Source organism: Tachysurus vachellii, chromosome 5 (assembly GCF_030014155.1).
Source record: "Tachysurus vachellii isolate PV-2020 chromosome 5, HZAU_Pvac_v1, whole genome shotgun sequence".
Taxonomy (NCBI): domain Eukaryota; kingdom Metazoa; phylum Chordata; class Actinopteri; order Siluriformes; family Bagridae; genus Tachysurus; species Tachysurus vachellii.
Genome location: NC_083464.1, coordinates 19703552 through 19722871, shown reverse-complemented (window position 1 = coordinate 19722871; position 19320 = coordinate 19703552). Strand labels below are relative to the sequence as shown.

Below are 19320 nucleotides of genomic sequence, written 5' to 3'. Positions count from 1 at the left end.
ATACACATACACATAATAGTGTGGACATCATTGATGGAACGTTTCTTATGTGGTGTACAGGTGATCTGTCGCTCTTCCCACTGTCTGTTGCTTTGGCACCTGATGATGGGGTTGTGTGGGGTTTTTTACATTTCAAGTTTGTCATTCACCAAATTGCTTAGCATTTAATACAAGAAGTGGCTGGCCACATACAACTGTGGAAAAGAAAAAATATATATATAACACACAAACGCATACAAGCTACACAGAATCACCTTTCACCCCTCTGAAACAACGGTCCTGAATCGACAGCAGCATTTCAGCACCAATGTCAGCACCTTTTTGTGTGACAAAATTGCACCCAAAGACTCATGGAGGAAATCAGGCCTAGCAATAGAGGGAGATTAAGGTGTGCACGGGGTAAATAGCATGTTGCATTTTCCTCTTTGCTACTTTTTTCTCTACAGAGTTGGTGGCCTAAGAACACGACTCTCCCCTGCCTGCTGAGGTGATATGCCCCTGGGGCCTGCTTTGCTGCTTCTCTGCCTCGCCACTTGCCTGCACACTTACAGTACTACACCTGACTACAAGCCCTTCTGCACCTTTACCACATTATCCTGAATTATTCACCTTTGATTGTTTTTGAATCACTAAAGAAAATAAAAAGAGCACGTAAGTAAAACAATCCCTGACTCCATGCTTTTCCATCCGTGTTTGCCCTCGTTGCAGCGAGTTTGTCACACTGCTGAAGAATGCGGGTATGAATACAGATCCAACAGTGAGAGTCAGCATGGAGCAGTTCTTCAACACCTGCTGGATGACCGAGATTGCCCGACTTCCTATCCTCTCTTATAATCACAGATGCACAGCTGGTGTACTACATGCTGTTCACATAGGAGTCCCAAGACTATGACATCATCCACAACATGATTCTTGTGCACTGTTGCATTCTTGTGCATCTCCCATTAATGATGCGGCCAACTTCTAGTGATGGAGCTATTTCCCATGCCATAACATGGACCCAAATGGACGAGATATTGCAGGCCACCCGATGCTCTCTAAGGAAATGCTTGACGTCCCCTTGAATGTGCCAGCCTCACTCTAAGGATTGACCAAGAGCCCCGTAGGGAGTTTTGCCACAGCTCTCACTGTCCCCAGCCTTTTTTGCCAGCCTCTGAGCCAGAACCTCCCTTGGATAGGCGTAGGTCTTTATTAATGAGACCATGCGTACTGAGCCAGACCTGGCCATCCCACCTCGAGCCAACAAACCCTGTTGGCCAGCTGCAGCCTCCATGTGCCACCAAACCCTAAAGCCCCTTAGCTTGCAGATACTTTTGTGCCAAAACTCTCTTCTGTAGCCTCCCCCTTTTAAATCGGAACAAGTAGGGCCAACCAGACCGGGTGCAGTGGACCAGAGAAGCGGGCTTTCCCCAAACTTAAAAAGGTGCAGGTGAGCTTTCTGTCCTGAGGAAACCCACTTTGACCTCCCCTTCATTGTATACACAGATGCGTCAGAAACAGGGTTGTCCTTGTAATTCTGTCACAAAGCTTTGAAATGGAGGAGCACCTGGTCTTTTATGTGTCCTTAAAGTTGACCCCTGCTGAGAATGCCGCAGAATTGTTCAGAATTGTGCAAACCAATCAGAAGTGCCCTGTAGCTCTTTACACTACAGAAGAAGACTCCTTGGGGAAAACATTCCCAGCAAAGAGGGAGATTAAGGTGTGCATGTGGTAAATGACTTACCTGTTGCATTTTTCTCTCTGTTTCTTTTTTTCTCTACAGAGTCAGTGGTCAAAGAACACAATGTTCCCCTCCCTGCTGAGCCTGCTACGCTCCAGGGCCTACCGCACTGCTTCTTTGCTTTGTTGCTTTGCCTGCACACTTACTTTGCCTGACTATAAGCCCTGCTACACCTTCACCACATTACCCTGGATTATCTTATCTACCCTTGTTTGCACTTGAATCAATTAAGAAAATGAAGAGCACCTAATTACACCTATCCCCAACTCTGCTTTTCCATCAGTGTAAACCGCTGTTGCAACATATATATATATATATTTAGTTAACTTAGTAACTTAGTTAAGTTGAACCTGTATAAACATATATTTAAAAAGGCAAACCTTATGCGTAATTTCACTGGGTTCCTTCTTCCAAGTGTAAGACAAATGGTAGTTACAGGGCACATCACTCCAGCGGCTGTCATCATATTGGATTCTGGAGTCAAAGTCAAAGGCTTAGTTGAATGCTTTCGAATGATTCATAGCCTTAAACTGTTTTGAGTTGTTTCTTGCAAGGTTTCCTTTTTTTCCTGCATGCATCCTTTCAATGTGACCTTGGCTATAGGCTATTGTTGACTACATGACAAACAGTGAGTACCTGCTGATACTATTCATACCTGAAGACCTAAAAGATGCTTAGGATGCCATACAAGTTTACTAAACACTAGGCAAAAAGGGTGCTACTTGCACACAGTCTGAACAGCCCAGCAAAGATTGTTGCCACAACAGAATACCAGATGTAAAGGGCCATTTGCAATAAAGTTTACAGTCCTACATCTGAGCTAAAAGGGCACACATTTTTTACTGTTTATTTGCATATATTTGTATGTGATAAAGACATTTGCTAAGTACCTTTTAATGAGGAGAAGTAAAACTGTAATCATAGCACATTCTTACACTGATGACGTATATGCAATTTATAGAATGGACAGATGGTCTGGAGTGGTGTAATGCTGGGTGGCTAAATGATGGGACTGTCCACTACCCTATTCTGAATCCACAGCCAAATTTTGGGAAAGATCTTCATCCAGGGATACGCAGCTATGGGCCCCGGCATGAGACCAAGGAGCGTTACGATGCCTTCTGATTCACCTCTACTACTGAGGGTCAGCAAATGCACAGCTCTGTATATTATTTAAACAATTCTAACACACATAATTTTAATATGAGGAAATGTTTGATATTGAAAAACACTTGACCGTTAGCTACATTATATCCAATGATTGTAAAAATTATGAATTAATTTTTCAGTATTCTTACTGTATATCATGCAGCCTACGTACCCTGTCTTTCTCTGTAATGGTGCGCTAGTCAAATTTCTAAAACAACCCATGGCCTTATCCATCCATCCATCTATCCATCCAACCCCCATACAGTGCTAGTGATGTTACGAATATGGCCACAGAAAATGAACTTGAGGAACACATGCAGGAGGTATGGTGGGCTCTGCAAAGAACAGAAGAGGAGACAGACAGTGCACTGTTCTCTAAATAGACAGGAAAAAGTCTGTTAGAGTGAAATTGTTTCTGAGGTGACATTTGAGCTCCTGCTATATCAGTGTGATATTGGCAATTACAAAATGTCATCAGAATAATTTGAAATAGAAGAGAACTCACTTGTTATTTTGAAAGCAAATTGTCTACTCACAAAGAAACACAAAGTCTGAAACATATAATATGTGTTTTCATTACATTTTGAGTATGTTATTTACCATGTATACTACATAGTGATTGAATCAGTGTTGCTATTATTTTAATCATGTACGTATGTAAAGATGCATGCCAGCCTCCACCTCTGCACTTCAACTGAGTGGGTTTTTATGTTTCCCTTCAGGCAGGTTCAGTGTTCTATGTCCCTGGGCCTCTAAATTATTTGGAAGCAGATTGTAGATGGTAGTGTGCGCTTTCCCATCATTATCCCTAAGAAATGCTGTGGAGGACTTCCACAGCCAGGAGTTCACAGTTTTGGATTCCCTAAAAAGAGTATTAGTCTCTATGGAGTATATTGTTACAGATAAATACCAACATGGTGATAAATGAATCAATCAAGGTCTACACCAGTCTACACAATACACACATTTGCAGGTGCCACTGTAACACTTCCCATATAGTCTGGGAATTATAACGTTTTCCCTCTCAGCAATATGAGATAATGTTTAGACTTGATATTTTGGCAGTTCAGAAGACTAGATTTGTTCCATGGGAATGCAGGATTTTTTGGAGCTAAAGCTTCAACATTCCTAGGAGTTTCTCATGTGAGTCTCACGTGTTGCTATTTTCTTCAATTTTGAGATCAGTGAATACTATTTAAAGGTGATCCTACAATTAATGTATAAATAATTGACACACCAGCAGGTATTTTTTCTAAATAACAACCAAATCTTTAGGCCTTTCATAAAATGTTGTGTATAATATCAAACACCTTTGTATTTATATTATACATGTTTTAACATGAAATTCTATAGATCCTTATGAATGTACTCACATGCATTATGTGTGAAGTGTGAAAAAGAAATGAACTACAAAACATTAAAAGAACAAAAGACTTACTTAAGAACAAAAGTTACTTGGTACAGATACTGTTAGTAAAATTTGTTTTATTTTATTTTATTTTTTTAAAATAAAACTCCAGATCAAATACAGAATCCTACAAACTGTAACAATATGGCACCATATACCAGATGGTCTGACATTTTTTAAACACACACAACAAAATGAGCAGATAAATAAAATTGTTTGACAAATTTTCTGAAGTTAGGAATTGAAGTCCTTTTATTTCTCAGGAGGCTTTATTCCACACTATATTTCCCAGTGGAAAAAAACTGTAAAATAAATTACCAAAAAACAGCTGTGTAAAAATAGGTAAAGTGCTTCACAAATCTAAATTATGGACTTAGTAACACTGATTAGTTTATTAGTAACACCCTCACTGATCTATGCTTGACATCCAATTAGATTCAGTAACATACATCCAATAGTCTTTATTTTGTCATCCTAAAACCAACTAACTATTACTTTCACATGTTTAGTGAGGATAGTGGATTTTATACCTTTTTAGACAAATTTCCCTTGCCTTATGAATCTGTATTTGATTAGACTTAAATCAACTATTTCTGAAGAACAATGAAATATTTAAGTAAAAGCAAAAAGAAATGTTCACCCAAAAAGGTGTACACTTAACCAGTATGTCACCAAAAAGCAAAACAAAAAAATAAATTCTTTAGATTAGTAAAAACAGTTATTTTTATGATATTAGGAACAGCGTTCATAAAGGACTGATTATTCCCCAGAGCAAATAAGAGACCTGAAGAAAAAAACTGAGCACCAAATTACTTGAAAATTGTAAAGCTTGTGTTTCACAGCCAGCCACAAATTATTCCACACTTGGGATATTTTATTTAAAAAAATTATTTTATCTCACTGTATCTAAGGTTGCTTGTTTTCTTAAAGAGCTAACAAAGGGTTCTCTTAAAGCATGGCTACTGAAATATCAAGCCAGTTTTTGGTAGTGTAAAAAAATAAAGGCTCTCGATCAAGAGATGTACAAGACTACAGTAAAACTAGCATGTTGTCCGGGAACCTGTAGGCCAGATTAGATGATTCCTGGTCCTCAGATTTTAACAAAATGATGTAGATAAATTCAGGAAATTGATTTCTAAACAGCAAATGGGTTGATTCTAAACATATTCTGCATGGCTGGGGATCACAGGATTTACTCTGCTTATGCAAACGTCAGTATGACAGCTGCCAGAGAGTATTATTAACCTAATTTGCACCTCTGAGTTTAAATGTAATAACCCAAGACCTGCCACTGCTAACCTTCTTCTTCCACATTTCCTTAAAGTATGGAATAATTGAATTGTATTAAATCCCTATTTCATGCTAAAGGAATGGTTTTGATTACATGTCAAGTTCTGTGGATGTGAGGATTTTACAGTCAGAGGTCATGAAAAAGCAAATGTGGCTGTGAATATAAGGCTAAGTTACTTAAAATGATTTGTTATCTTTTCAGTTTCTCATATGATTGAACTGAAACAACTTGTTGTTTTCTCTGTTTACCCTTTCACTGTCTATGTTCTTCCACCAGGTGGCAGTATTGGGCACTTTTAGTGAGATGAAATTGATTCTTTATGAGACAGTGGCAACAGTTTAATTCAGACCAGCTGAGGTTAAATAATATTTGCATTTTGCAATTTTTGCTAGTGCCATAAAATTTACCTCTGTTGTTTGGAAACCATGATCTGTATTTACTTACAATTTGGGTGAATGTTATGTTTTTTTGTGTCATAGAATTACAAAATATGTAATTCAGTGTTTTTTATTTTCTACAGAGAGGAGAAATGTTGTATAATAAAATCTGATGACTGGAGTAGACAATGCGAGTTTTGTCTGAAACACCGACAGTATAAATGATGAGCAATGCAGGTCTCTTAAAGGAAAGGTATTGGAGCATCGAAAGCAAAAAATTAAGAAGCTGGTTGGTTTAAAAGCTCAACCGTTTTGGTTTTGCTTTATCAGTGGCGTCGTGGTTCTTTGCAGAGTGCAAAGAAACTTGTTTTCTATTTAAATCCACTGGTTCTGTTGAGAAACAAAACAAAAGAAAACAAAAAATAGTCTGAAGTTATAACTACAGATTAAGGTATAAAGTGTTATGAAAGAAATTTAGATTATCATTGATGGAACAGTTTCTTACGTGGTGTACAGGTAATCTGTGGCTCCTCCCACTGTCCGTTGTGTTGGCACCTGATGATGGGGTTGTGTCTCTGAATGAAACCCTCTTCACAGTGGTAACGCACCTGAGCGTTAATCACATATCGAGTTTGTCGTACACCAAACTGCTTAGCATTCAATACAAGAGGTGGCTGGCCACATACAGCTGGGAAAAAAAATATGTTTTATGTTATATATACATAAAGCTTAAGTTACATATAAGTGTTTTACTGAGTTAAGTTAAATTAAACCTGAATCCAAATATATTTGAAAACACAAGCTTCATGTGCAAGCTTCACTGGGTGACATACTCACTGGGCCCCTTTTTGCAAGTGTAGGACAAATGGTAGTTACAAGGCACATCACTCCAGCGGCCATCATCATGCCATACCATCACCACACAGTCCTCTCCTGATAGGAAATAACTATCAGGCTGACCACGATACCAGTTCTCATACAGCTGAGACAGAGAAGACAGAGAAAACACTTAATATTCACTACACTGGTAGCACCAAAATGATGAGTCAAATTAGATTAAGGCCACTTATTTAAAAAATAATTTCATTTTTCATTTAATTTAAATTAATCTGTGAGAGAAAAATTAGTGCCATTTTTTTCTGTTTGCGGTTTTTGCCCAAAGCCCATAAGATGCTATTTAGCCCCAATTTTCAGGAAAATATTTTTTCTAGGATACTGCTAGGTGCTGAAAACAATAAAACACATTTTTAACACATTCTTCCTTGGGTTCTGGAGTCAAAGTCAAAGGCTTAGTTGAATGTTTTTGGATGATTCATAGCCTTAAACTGTTTTGAGCTGTTATTGCAAGGTTTCCTTTTTTCTGTTTATAGGCATATATTTGTATGTAATGAAGACATTTGCTATATAACATTTGAAAAGGATAAGAAAAACTGAAGCTTTATTTATTTACTTTGTTCTTTGTCCATTTGTTATTAGTTTGTTTTCATAGCAGTGTACACTATATTTGTGTAATGTTAAAACAGTATGTCTGTATTTTTGCATGTGTACTGTAAACAGTACAACAGGAAAAAGAAAGAAAAGCCAAGCCATCCATTTCTGACAACGTTATGAGACATTTTAATCCAACTTTAAAATCTCTAACACTTTAAAAACAGCAGTTTACAAGCACCTCTCCCAGCAGCTCTCACTTATGGCAATTAAGAGAGAAGTCTGTATGCTGCACCAGTGGGTTAGCATCACAATTCCGTAACAGTTTAGGCTATACAATGCTTACCAGCGGGTTTCCATCAGACCAACGGAAGTCACCCTCAATGGTCCTGTCATTAAGACCAGTCCACTGGTACTCCCTGTACCTATCTATGGAAGAAAGCCAGGATGTGAGTCACACAGCAAATGCCTCATTATCATCATGCTTTCTAGGCTTAAAGACAATACGGTCTCAAACCCTGGCTTCAGAGGTTTTAAAGGACCATCAACCACCAGTGTTTTCTTGCAGACAGGATGGACGGATGGTTTGTTTTAATGAAAATAGAATAATTTTGTTTAAATAAGTTCAGACAAGTCAATCTGTATAAAATGTTTTTTTTTCATGGTTAGACTATTTTTTGTTTTTTGTATACAGTTTCTTGTGTGACAATTCCACTTCCACATCTGCGTTGAAATTTTATCTTAAACACATTCATTTCCAAGTGCTTAGTGTATAATATAGTAAAAGCAAACTGATCTATTATGTCATAAATATGTGCCTACATTTAATATGAAATTGCTAAACTAACTGCAAAGAAAGTACATATCTAAAAATAGAAACAACTAAATATATTTCACTTATTCACATATTTTATTTTCAACATTTCTCTAAGTCAGTTTGGACCTACGGTTGATGAATGATTGCTCTTCAGGTGACATAACAGAGACCAGGTGACCCCCACTCATCCGACAGTGCTGCTCTGCCACCTCCCAGCTCTGACGTTTTGAGAAGTGCTTATAACAGTTGCCCTGGAACTTTTCCCAGCCTGGCTCGCACTGCTCCAGATCTAAGAAAGACAATAAAAATAAAATAAAATAAAACTTCCGAATCAGCATTCACAGTGAGGATAATTATCTCCCTTTTAGGATGTGGTCTGACTTTGAGAACTTTTTGTACTTTTTGAAGTGTAAGTTTAAGCAGTCCATTCATCTATAGGTTGATGACAGTGAAATATTTGTCTTTAACATTATTGTGGTTAGATATAGAACACGGATATTAAAACTGATCAAACTTTGGTCATACACTTACCAATTTGGCAGAATTCTCCCCCATAGGTTGGCAGACACAGGCACTTGACATTAGTACTGATGTCTACACAGGTGCCTCCATTAGCACATGGATTCTCCAGACAACCATCTAAAAATGCACAGTTCCAACTTTTAAACTGAATTGTTATGCCACTTTAAGCATGCTGAAAAGAGCTGAAAGTAGAGACGTGTTAGTTTGTTCACTAGGTACCATTATATATACATGAAATAATTCAAACAGTCCTACATCTGAGCTAAAAGGGCACACATTTTTTACTGTTTATATGCATATACTGTATGTACGTAATGAAGCTATTTCCTATATAACATCTGAAAAGGATAAGAAAAACTGAAGCTTTATTTATTTACTTTGTTCTTTGTCCATTTGTTACTAGTTTGTATACACTATGTCTGTGTAATGTTAAAACAGTATGTCTGTATTTTGTGTTTTGTAAACAGTACAAGAGTACAACAGGAAAAAGCAAAATGTGCAGTTGTGTGCACATATTCTGAATGTGAATTATCCTGAAATAACTAGAAGAAATAGCATTGAATTCTAGAAGAATAAAATCCATTGATTCAAATTCTCAGACCTGATATGCCTGTTCTGTCCAGCACAATATCAGTTGGTCTGGGAAGTAAGGGTGTATGACAAGTTAGGGTTGTTAGTTCATCCTCTTCCTTTCTGTTTGGAGATTCTGTTGTGGCAGTCAGGTCTTGATCTTCATGTTCCTTGTCATTGGTTGCCGTGAAGGTGGTCAGACTATGGGTCTCATCAGGGTTCTCAGTTATGGGTACTGCAGTAGAGTCTGACTCGCCTGAGGAGTCAGGATCGTCTGTGGTTACTGGACTATCACCACTGATCTCCACATCTGACCGGAACTCCTGTGGTGGAGTTGGAGAAGTCACAGTGTCCCAGATTGGTGTTAGGGTTATGTCTGGGATCAGTGTAACCTCCACTGCAAAATGGGTGGTGCTGGAAACATTTTCAGTATTGTTATCCTTTGTTGTGTTTAGGAGAAGCAGGTATGTGGAGTTGAAGGGTATGATGGGACTGGCACTGTCATAGGGGAGGTCTGTGACTGAAGATCCTTCTCCAGAAGAGTTTTCTGTTCCTGATGAGTTATCTTCATAGCCAATCTGGTCTTTGTCTGACATTGTCTTGGTTTCAGTCAGCTGAGTTGTTGGCATGGTGTTCACCTCCTCATTCATGATGCTGATGCCAGATGGTGTACTGCTCTCTGTAACAGGAAAGGAAATGGATGTATCTGACAAGTGAGGAGCTTGTGTGGTCTGACGAGTTAGCAATAGTACATTGTCATCATCACCGGAACCATCAATGGGCTCTGTTTGATTCTCAGATAAATATACTGGTGTTGCAGTCACTTCTGACTCACTGTCTTTATCAACTGAACAGAGAGACACAACTGGGGATTCAGCTGAAGTAAGCCCTGTTTCTTGCTCCATTTGATTTATAGCACTGGTAGTCTCTGTTGCAACTGACTGCTCAAGACTTTGCTGAAAACCTGTAAAGTGGTATTAAGCATAATACCTGTTAATAATTTAATCATTTAGCAGTATTATTGCAGCATTGATAATACAAGGTACAAGGATTTTTCAACTTACTCAGTGTAGGGGGACTTAGATCTTCCAGCAAAGAACTCTCTGTGCTAGTTTCAGCCGAAGTATGTTCATACAAATCTTCTTGACTCAGGGTGAGGTTAGTGTTAAACTTCCCTGCAAGTACTGTAGTCATTTCGCTTCCTGATCCCTCACTAATTTCAGAAGAAGACATTGGAGTTCTGAAGTCCACACTGACATCTGTTTCTTGTCCCAATGTGATGTTACTTGCTTGTGCTTCTACAGTTGAATGTTCAACCACATGGCTTCCATTTTGATCATCATGTTTAGTCTCAAGTATTAATTTATTTCCTCTTATCTCTGTAAACTCATACAGGGGCTCCAAGCTGTCAAATGTTGTGCTTTGTTTACTTTCTGTAAATGTTTGGTATTCCACTTGCTCTCCTGGCTCCGGGATGGTCTGATAGTCTGTATGATGATCAGTCTTTACTTCTGAATCGGCTGTTGTATTCTCTTTATCTTGGTCTTCTGCTAACTTTAGTTCATTCCAGCTGGGCTGCAGGTGTATCTTTGGAACTCCTTCAAAGTCAGTGGGTTCTTGCCAAGAGCTCTGAGTCGGCTCAGGTTTCTGTCCATATACTGCTGGAGAGGCGATAATATTTATGCTAGTAGTGGTCGAATAAACTTTATCAAATGGGGATGGTGTAGGGTCATGATCCTCTGTTTTAACTTTGTGTTTGCTGGAGAATGAGAAAATCTCAACAGCTCCTTGTGCCTCGTTTTCTGTCTTCTGAGTCACATGACCTGAACTGAACTCTTCCTCTTTGTCAGCCAAAGTCACAATGTCCTGGCCAATGTCCTCTGGCTCTGTGGCCAGGTAATCCAATGGGTTGTCTGTCTGAGAACTAAGCTCTGAAAAAAAAAAAAAACAATGAAATTCCCATAATATTTAATTGCACCAAAACAATGAGCAGTATTTGCAATGTGTGTATTTTTAATCAAATAACGATTTAAAATAAAGGCATGCTTATCACCTCTGAAGCAGTAGGCATCGTAGTGAGAGAGAGGCTCAGGAAAGCCTGTCTGATTGCTGTAGAGATAGACTGTCTTAACTCCAGGTTCAGGCCCTCCACACCGCTCTCGTGGGTTTACAATAGGATAGCGTACACTGCCATCAGCTAGCCAACCTGGGCTACAGTAATCAAGACCATCATTCCATGCAGCATACAGCTGGCTTGTGCTGGCTAATTGTGCACCCTGATGCTCACAATATGCTTTAGCCTCAGCCAGTGTGAATCGATCTGAGGTAGATCCATAGAACACTTTTCCTAAATAAAAACAAGAGCCTCAATAGTAGAAATTAAGCAAAAAATAATGTGAAAATAACCAAATACCATTATTTACCATGGATGTTCTCAACATAGCAATAAACATCATAAAGCTCATCAGTCTCCAACATGCCATAGTTCCGGACCCCTGGCAGGCCATCCATATCTCCAAAACAGCCCTCACGTGGTGTATGGATAGGATATCTGTGTTTTTGTTAAAATTGCATTTTTGTTTAAGTATACTGGTATAAAAATGCTTTTTAAATATTAAAAAAAATAGCTATATGGTAATCAAAATTAGTTATGTATATATTATATATTAGTTAATATGATAATCCTCTGACCTGACAGACCCATCTGCTAACCAACCGGCATCACATTGCTCATAGCCACTGTGGTATGCTGCCAGAAGCTGCTCTGGTGTGGCAATCCGAGCTCCAATGTCTTCACATGCATTCTTGGCCTCATCAAAAGAGAAAGCGTAACGGCTGGAAGCATGTCGGTAGTGAAACACAACACCTAAGGATTTTCACATATCAAATGTTAAAAACAGAAATCCTCCACTATTATGAATATTAATAGTTATAATAATTATAATACTATATTATAATTATTGTTGACAATGTACTATTGCTAACTTGTCAGACCATACAAGCTCCTCACTTGTTATTATAATACTAGCTTTAGGGCTGATGAAGCACAGATTTAGCAATCTTTTCATTCAACATTTGACTCATGAAAATATATTTGCAAAAAGTTTTTATTAGGTAGACAGGTAAAATATTCATAGATTACAATTAACAAACATTTTATTTGAAATGTGTTATGATTCTAAGTGACCATGAGGTGATTACCTTTGACTTTGATCTGAGCCAGATCATGAGCATCCTCCAATCCCTGCTGGACCTCACAGCGGTAGACTCCTGTATCATTGTGTCTCAGGCTGTCCAGCTGGAGTGTGAGATCATCTGGGGAAGAGGCGTAGTTTGGAAGAGAGGCCCTACCTTTATAGGCCTCACTGATTTTCACCCTCACCCCTCGTGCTACAAGAATCTCTGTCTCTCGTCCAGAGGAGAACTTGCTCCACTTTATCCGTGGATTGGTATGCCCAGCCAAGCGGCCCAAGATGGACACTGGTGGCAGTGATACAAGACACTGCAGGGTTAAGGATGCTCCCAGAATGGCAGACACAGGAGGGCTTTTAGGGATTGTAACGTTCAAGAGCCTTGTTTCATCTGTGGAAAATATATAATGTAACTGTGATATATGATAACACAGAAAATGACCACCAATTCCTCAAAATACCAATTTTATATACGTCATGTGAAAAAATTAGGGCACCCCATTAAATAATCATTACTTTATTAAGAAATGCTAAAATGTCAATTTCTGGTCTTGTTTTAATTTAAAACTGTAGATGAAAGTGATGTAACTGCATGTAAACAACAAAAAATTACTTTTCAAATCAACAAAATGTGTATTTCAACTGAGGAAAAAGTTAGGACCCCCTGTGTCCTAATAGCTAGTGTTTCCCCCTTTTGCTGAAATAACCTCAACGTTTCTTGTAGCCATCTACCAGTTTCTGACATGGACTGAAAGAAAGTTTCCCCAACTCCTCAATGTAGAATTCTTTCAGCTGTGTGATATTTGAGGGGTTTCTTGCATGCACAGTCTGTTTCAAATCACCCAACAGGATCTCAATAGGATTTAGATTTGGCCATTCCAAAATTCTCAATTTTTTCTCCAAATTTTCAGCCAGACCTTGGTGGATTTATTGTTGTGTTTTTTTTTTTTGTCATGTTTCAAGGTCCAGTTCTGTTTCAGCTTAAATTTTTTGACAGATGGTCTCACATGTTCCTCAAACACCATCTGGTAAACTACGATGATGAGCTGGCCAGGTCCTGCTGCAGCAAAGCATACCCAAACCATAACACTTCCACCTCCATATTTCACAGTTGGTATGAGGTTCTTTTGCTGAAATGCTGTATTTGATTTACGCCAAACATTCCCTCTGTTATGCTCTCCAAATTATTACATTTTAGACTCATCTGTACAAAGCACATTATTCCAGAAGTCTTGGCATTTGTCTCTGTGGCCTTTAACAAACATCAGTCTTGCCCTCATGTTTTTCTTAGACAGTAAAGTTTTCCTCCTTGCAGACCTCCCTTGATAATTAAAGTTGTGCAGTTTCTTTCTGATTGTGATCATGCTCCTTGACATCAAATGAAGCAAGAGCTTGCTCTAGGGCCTGTGATGATATTTTATGTCTTTAAGGATCTTGTGGTCTGCTCTTGGGGTGGATTTGCTTGGATGGCCTGACCTGGACATGTTGGCAGTTGTTTTAAATGTTCTACACTCCATTTTCGGACAGTGGGATGGCTGATTACAATTTTTTTGAGATCTTTTTATGTCCCTTACCAGACTCATAAGCATCAGCAATCTTTCTTCTAAAGGCATCAGAGAGCTCTTTGAATCTCATCATGCTGATAGATCTCACTTCAACAATAAAGAGCAAACCAAACTAAATATCCGGGGGTTAAATAAGGCAAGCCTCTTTCAAAATGTTCTAATAATTTGCAGTTGATGTGATACACCTGTAGGTAATTTTAGCACAAATAAATGTGGAGTGTCCTTACTTTTTCCTCACAAGAAATCAGATTTTTTTAATTTGCATTTTACAGATCATTTAAAAAAGGCTTTTTTGTTCTTTTATTTGTTTAGTTATATTATTGAATCTACAAATGTTGTTAAAATAAAGATGAAATGACCATATGTTTAACTATGTTAAATTAAACACAGGCTCCTGACAAAAAACTGAGAAAAAACTGAGAAAACAGACAACTAACTGACACATGAATGCTTGAGATCTAGCTAGTCACTATAAGGGCATTATTTGAGCATAATTTATACACAGTTGATAATGGCAGTATTCAGCTTTGACCTTGAACTTCCTACTTTAGCTCCTATTGCGTGAAGACATATTATAGCCTCTGGGGAGGCAAAGCCGTAAAATAGTGATCTCCACTCCCATGCATGATGTGTTGAACCTCATTAATCAAAACATAGCCAGTATGTGGAGTTGACACACCTGTTCGTGGTGCAGGGACAGCAGAGGACAGCAGGACAAAGGGACAGATGGCACACAGCAGTAGAGACAGGAACATCGTTGATCTGAGAAGGGAACAGGGAAAAGAAAAGATAAAGTCAACCACATTCAAAGCAAAGTAATGCTTATTTTGCAGCGAAAAAAAAAGAATAATTAGGTCACATAAAGAAAATGGAACTTCAAAATAAGATTCACTTTTTCTGACTAAGATAAAGGATGCAAACACATTGATTTACTGTCATTTATCAATTTGGTTCTAGTTCGTAGCATATTCATTAATGAAAGCATGCTTTCTCATGCATGTTTCCAGATTGAGAGAGAAAGAGAGCTAAACTAAGTGTGTGTTCTTTGTCCCTTTACTGTTGCCAGATTGTAGAAAATACTATTATTTTTATCTTCAGTGCATCTGATACAAATCAAAACCAATTTAATTTATAGATTTTAATCATTATACTGTATTAAATGAAATTCCAAACTTTACATAGGAATGTCAGGGAAACAGTGAAACACACTTGGTGAAACTTACACATACTCCAAACAATATTTATAACAACCATCTCTGCATAAGGTTGGTCTTCCTTTACAGAAGTGGACTTTATAGTGCAAAGGTATGATATATGTTGTCCTTTAATGTTTTTAGTTTTACTTTAAAAGCTCTGATCTTGATTAATATTCACTTTCCCATTTGCCTGTTGCTTCAGCAGTTGGGGATTACTGGACAAACTGGCAACCCTGTGTGCTTTCCAGTTGGCATCAGCTTGGACTCAGTGGGCTTTTAGTGCTCTGGGGTGTGATCAGAATTCTGATGATGAAACTAGTTATCCCTCTGGAACCTGTTATTTAGCTCAGATGTCTTAATCCTCTATTCTTCACTCCAATTCTACTACTAAATCTTACAGTTAATCTTGCATCCTTAATATACACATCTAACCTAGTTACTGAGAAATTTTAAATCAGACATGGGTAGTTGCTACGGAAGACTGGACAAAATAAAGAAAAAAGGACCACCTGCTAGACTGAGTACACTAGCATTTGTAAAAAGCAAATGAAGTGCATAGTTATGCTCTAAAGTGAAGTGCCTGAAAACCAGGGTGGACATAATGCTGGTGCATATGCAATTTTGAATATACATAAATCATTTCAAATATGTAAATTAGCAGATGAAATACTCTGATAAATTTAGCACGGAATATGACATTTGCAGTATGTAAAATTACATGTTATGACATTTCCCTACATTTCAACATACATGAAGAACATACACAAAAACGAAGACAAGTCAGTCCGTTTAGGCTGTACTTAAATTGAGAATGAATATACTGTACAGCATAATTACAACAGTGTATAATAATTATAGTAGCATGTAGTGTAATTATAGAAGTCTAATCTCTACTCTTCTGTCTTTTTTCTGTCTCTTACACTCTTGCAGGCTTGTACAACTGACCATATGTGAAATGAAAGACTTAAGGGAAAAGATGAGCCAGTAGACTGAGATACTGCAAGCTAATGTTGCCCAAAGACACTGGATTTAAATTCAGGTGTTTAGCCTGAGTAATAATTAATCAAAAAGACAGGGATCAGGAATACAGGTAAGTTGTGATAAAATGTCCCACATCTTACTGCTGCTGTGAGAAAAAACTGAATCCCAACCTTTATTATTTAACTAATATACCTGAAATGTTGGATCTGTTTTTAAGAAAAGTCCAACATCAATGACAAAAATACTTCTATATGATTCTGCTTCTGATAATAGTAAAATTATTTTCAAAAATCTTTATTGTTACACTAACATTTCTGCTTTGAATTACAGGAGAGGTCTTAAGAAGCCACAGTTTAAGAAACCAGATACATGGATCTGTATGAAGCAGGAGCAAATCTTAAGAGTAACCCACTGAAAAACCTCAGGCAAGACATCTTGACATAATATTGCTCTTTACAAATGATGTGGACAAACCAGGTCATAAGAGTAGGGGTAGACAAAAGGGAGGAATTCAATGTCTGAGAACACTGGAAACTGGCATTAACAAAGTAAAAAAAAAAAAAAAAAAAAAAAGAGAGAGAGAGAGTGTGCTGTTCTAAGCAGAAAATTATTGGGTGTGTTATAGTTGTCCTCACCAGAGTGAATCTTGGACTTAAAGCCCAGCTTGGGCTTGGGGGAAAATTAAAGAGGAAGGTGTAATTTTCACTGGCAGTTACCAGAAAGCCTCAGAGAAAATGAAGGAAAACCAAATGCTGGGACAGACTCAACTAAACTTACAATCAAGCTGCCAGCTCTATCCCCATTTATCTCAATTTCTCTCCCCAGAAAATGTGCAGCTTCCTATGTCTTTCTTTCTCAGTCTGTCTAACATTTACAAGATTGTCTGGCTCTAAATTGTTAATGAGCGCATTGGGGCGGTCAGCTTTGATCCACAATTATTCTCCTTGAAAGTCATTCCTCCCCAATGCTCTCAGTGCATGGCCTATAGCCATGACCACATTTCCATAATCCAAGGGAAAAAGAGCCAGACTGCTTGTTCAGAGGGTTAGTGGGGACGGCACAGTCCAAAAAAGCTCAGGAGCATTTGGACAGAATACTGAATGACTTTGGAAAACTGCAAGTCAATGCTAGAGACCAGACTCTCCTAAAGGGTCACATCCGAAAGAAGAGGAGGAGCAAGATGAGGAAAGAAATAAATAGGAGGGAGAAAAAGTATTGCTGTGCCATTACATCAGACATAATTCTTATATCTTCTGCAGAGAGCCACCAGACAGTTCTCACAGGGCATCAAGTTCTCCATGTGCCATTAACATTGTGGAATGAAGCTTTGCATACAGTTTTGCTCTCAATCTCAATCCATCCTAGCTTCACCTTAATAAACATAGGAAATTACTGAATGGAACTTACTATTTCAGTAAAATAATCCTTTTTCTATCCTCTGAAAGAGCAATTAGGATATGATGCTGAGGTAGACATGTCTACTGTTATAGACTCATATCATATAGACCCATGTTATATATGGTTTTCATTATTAGAAGTGTCTCAAATTTTTCAGCAAAGAAAAAAGGAATACATTTATTATCTACAATTCATGATAAGTAAATTCATGGTAAATATTTTTTGCTTAAAGTGAATAAATAAATTTAATATGACATTTGTTTTGTGATTAAAACAAAAACCTTCAAAAAACCTCCAAAAATTTTTTTGAAGGAAGATACACAATGTGGCTAAAGGATTTTGGCTACAAGACCATTAATAAGTTCAGGCATGTTGGGTGAGTTGGCCTGGGGTGTGTTTCAATTTATCTAATTTTAAAGTTAAAATATTCATTTCAAATGGTAATTTTATTAAAAACAATAATAGGTGGAACATAATAGGTAAAATAACAATATAAACTGCAGATCTCCTGTCTATGGAAAATGGAGATGACTTGTGTAATTAATCATTATGGCAGCCTTGCATGTCATCATATTTGCATCTTTTGTTTTTACAATGAAGGTAATGTTTGAGAGCAACCATATATAAAATGATTTATGCAAGTAGTTTAGAATACATGTTAATCTGAGACAACTGTTATAATTATATTGATCATACAATCACAGTTACATAGGTAACTTACCATATAATAAGATATCTCAGTTGAGTTTAACTTACGATCCAATGTACTAAAATAAATCTATTGTACCCAAATATACAATATCATAATATCAATCACAGGAATACATAGGAAACATACTAACAGTGGATAATTGGAACAGATTGATTTGGCTGCAGATTTCCTGGACAGCTTTGAAGAGGTTGCTTTACTCTCAAATGTCATGCACAGGTGACTCTATAAAAAGACTGATTCTGAGCATTTAACTGTAAGGAAATACTGACAGGTTCTGAAATAACATATCAGGTATTCTTTTTTAAAAACTTACACACACTAGCATAAACAACAACCCATTTAACAGCAAACATAAAAAACAATTAATAATCAGTTAATAATAAGCAGGCAGAACTAAGTATATATATATATATATATATATATATATATATATATATATATATATATATATATATATATATATATATATATATATATTATGAATATTATATATATAGTCTTCAAATTTACTTTGAGATATATTATTTTAAAAAGCACTCTTAAATATAATAACTTCTTGCACTCTATATACTTAGACTATGGAGTGGATCAGGAAAAATATGCAGTTACCTACCGCGTCCCTATACAATTTGAATTAGTGATATGATGATTTAATCTTGCTCCAGTAAAGTTCTTTTCTGCAGGAGAAAGGTGAAAGAAGGCTGTGCCCTGTGTTCACAACCCGGAGAGTGAGATTGGAGAAGAGAAAGGCAGGAGAAAAGAGCGCGCTGGAAGAGGTGTGGAACAGCTCTCTCTCTCTCTCTCTCACACACACACACACACTCTCTCTCCCTCTCTCTCTCTCTCTGGGAAAAGTAGGACGGACAGAAGTGGGTTGGTCAGACGGGTACAAAACGGTCCAAAGGCGGCCGATTCAAAGAGAGCTGTTTTCTCGCAGGTGACCTCATCGAGTCAAAGTAAATGATGGCATGATTTGAAATGATGGAATTTCTGTT

At 37.5% G+C, this 19320-nt stretch overlaps 1 protein-coding gene across 2 annotated transcripts; it reads right to left on the bottom strand.

The window, feature by feature from the left end:
* Window positions 1-4398: 4398 nt before the first annotated feature.
* On the bottom strand, window positions 4399-19065 carry bcan (brevican). 2 transcript variants are annotated; one of them, XM_060870259.1, is made up of 14 exons: window positions 18939-19065; window positions 14718-14800; window positions 12484-12864; window positions 11974-12148; window positions 11706-11833; window positions 11336-11629; window positions 10347-11213; window positions 9314-10246; window positions 8722-8829; window positions 8321-8479; window positions 7720-7802; window positions 6783-6927; window positions 6451-6633; window positions 4399-6335 (listed from the first exon to the last, which is right to left on the bottom strand). In XM_060870259.1, the coding sequence occupies exons 2-14, from the start codon at window positions 14791-14793 to the stop codon at window positions 6241-6243; spliced, it is 3627 nt and encodes a 1208-aa protein (XP_060726242.1). In that variant the 5' UTR covers window positions 14794-14800; window positions 18939-19065; the 3' UTR covers window positions 4399-6240. The 2 variants fall into 2 exon arrangements, with proteins under 2 accessions (XP_060726242.1, XP_060726241.1); XM_060870258.1 differs by lacking the exon at window positions 18939-19065 and adding an exon at window positions 14931-15019.
* Window positions 19066-19320: the final 255 nt, after the last annotated feature.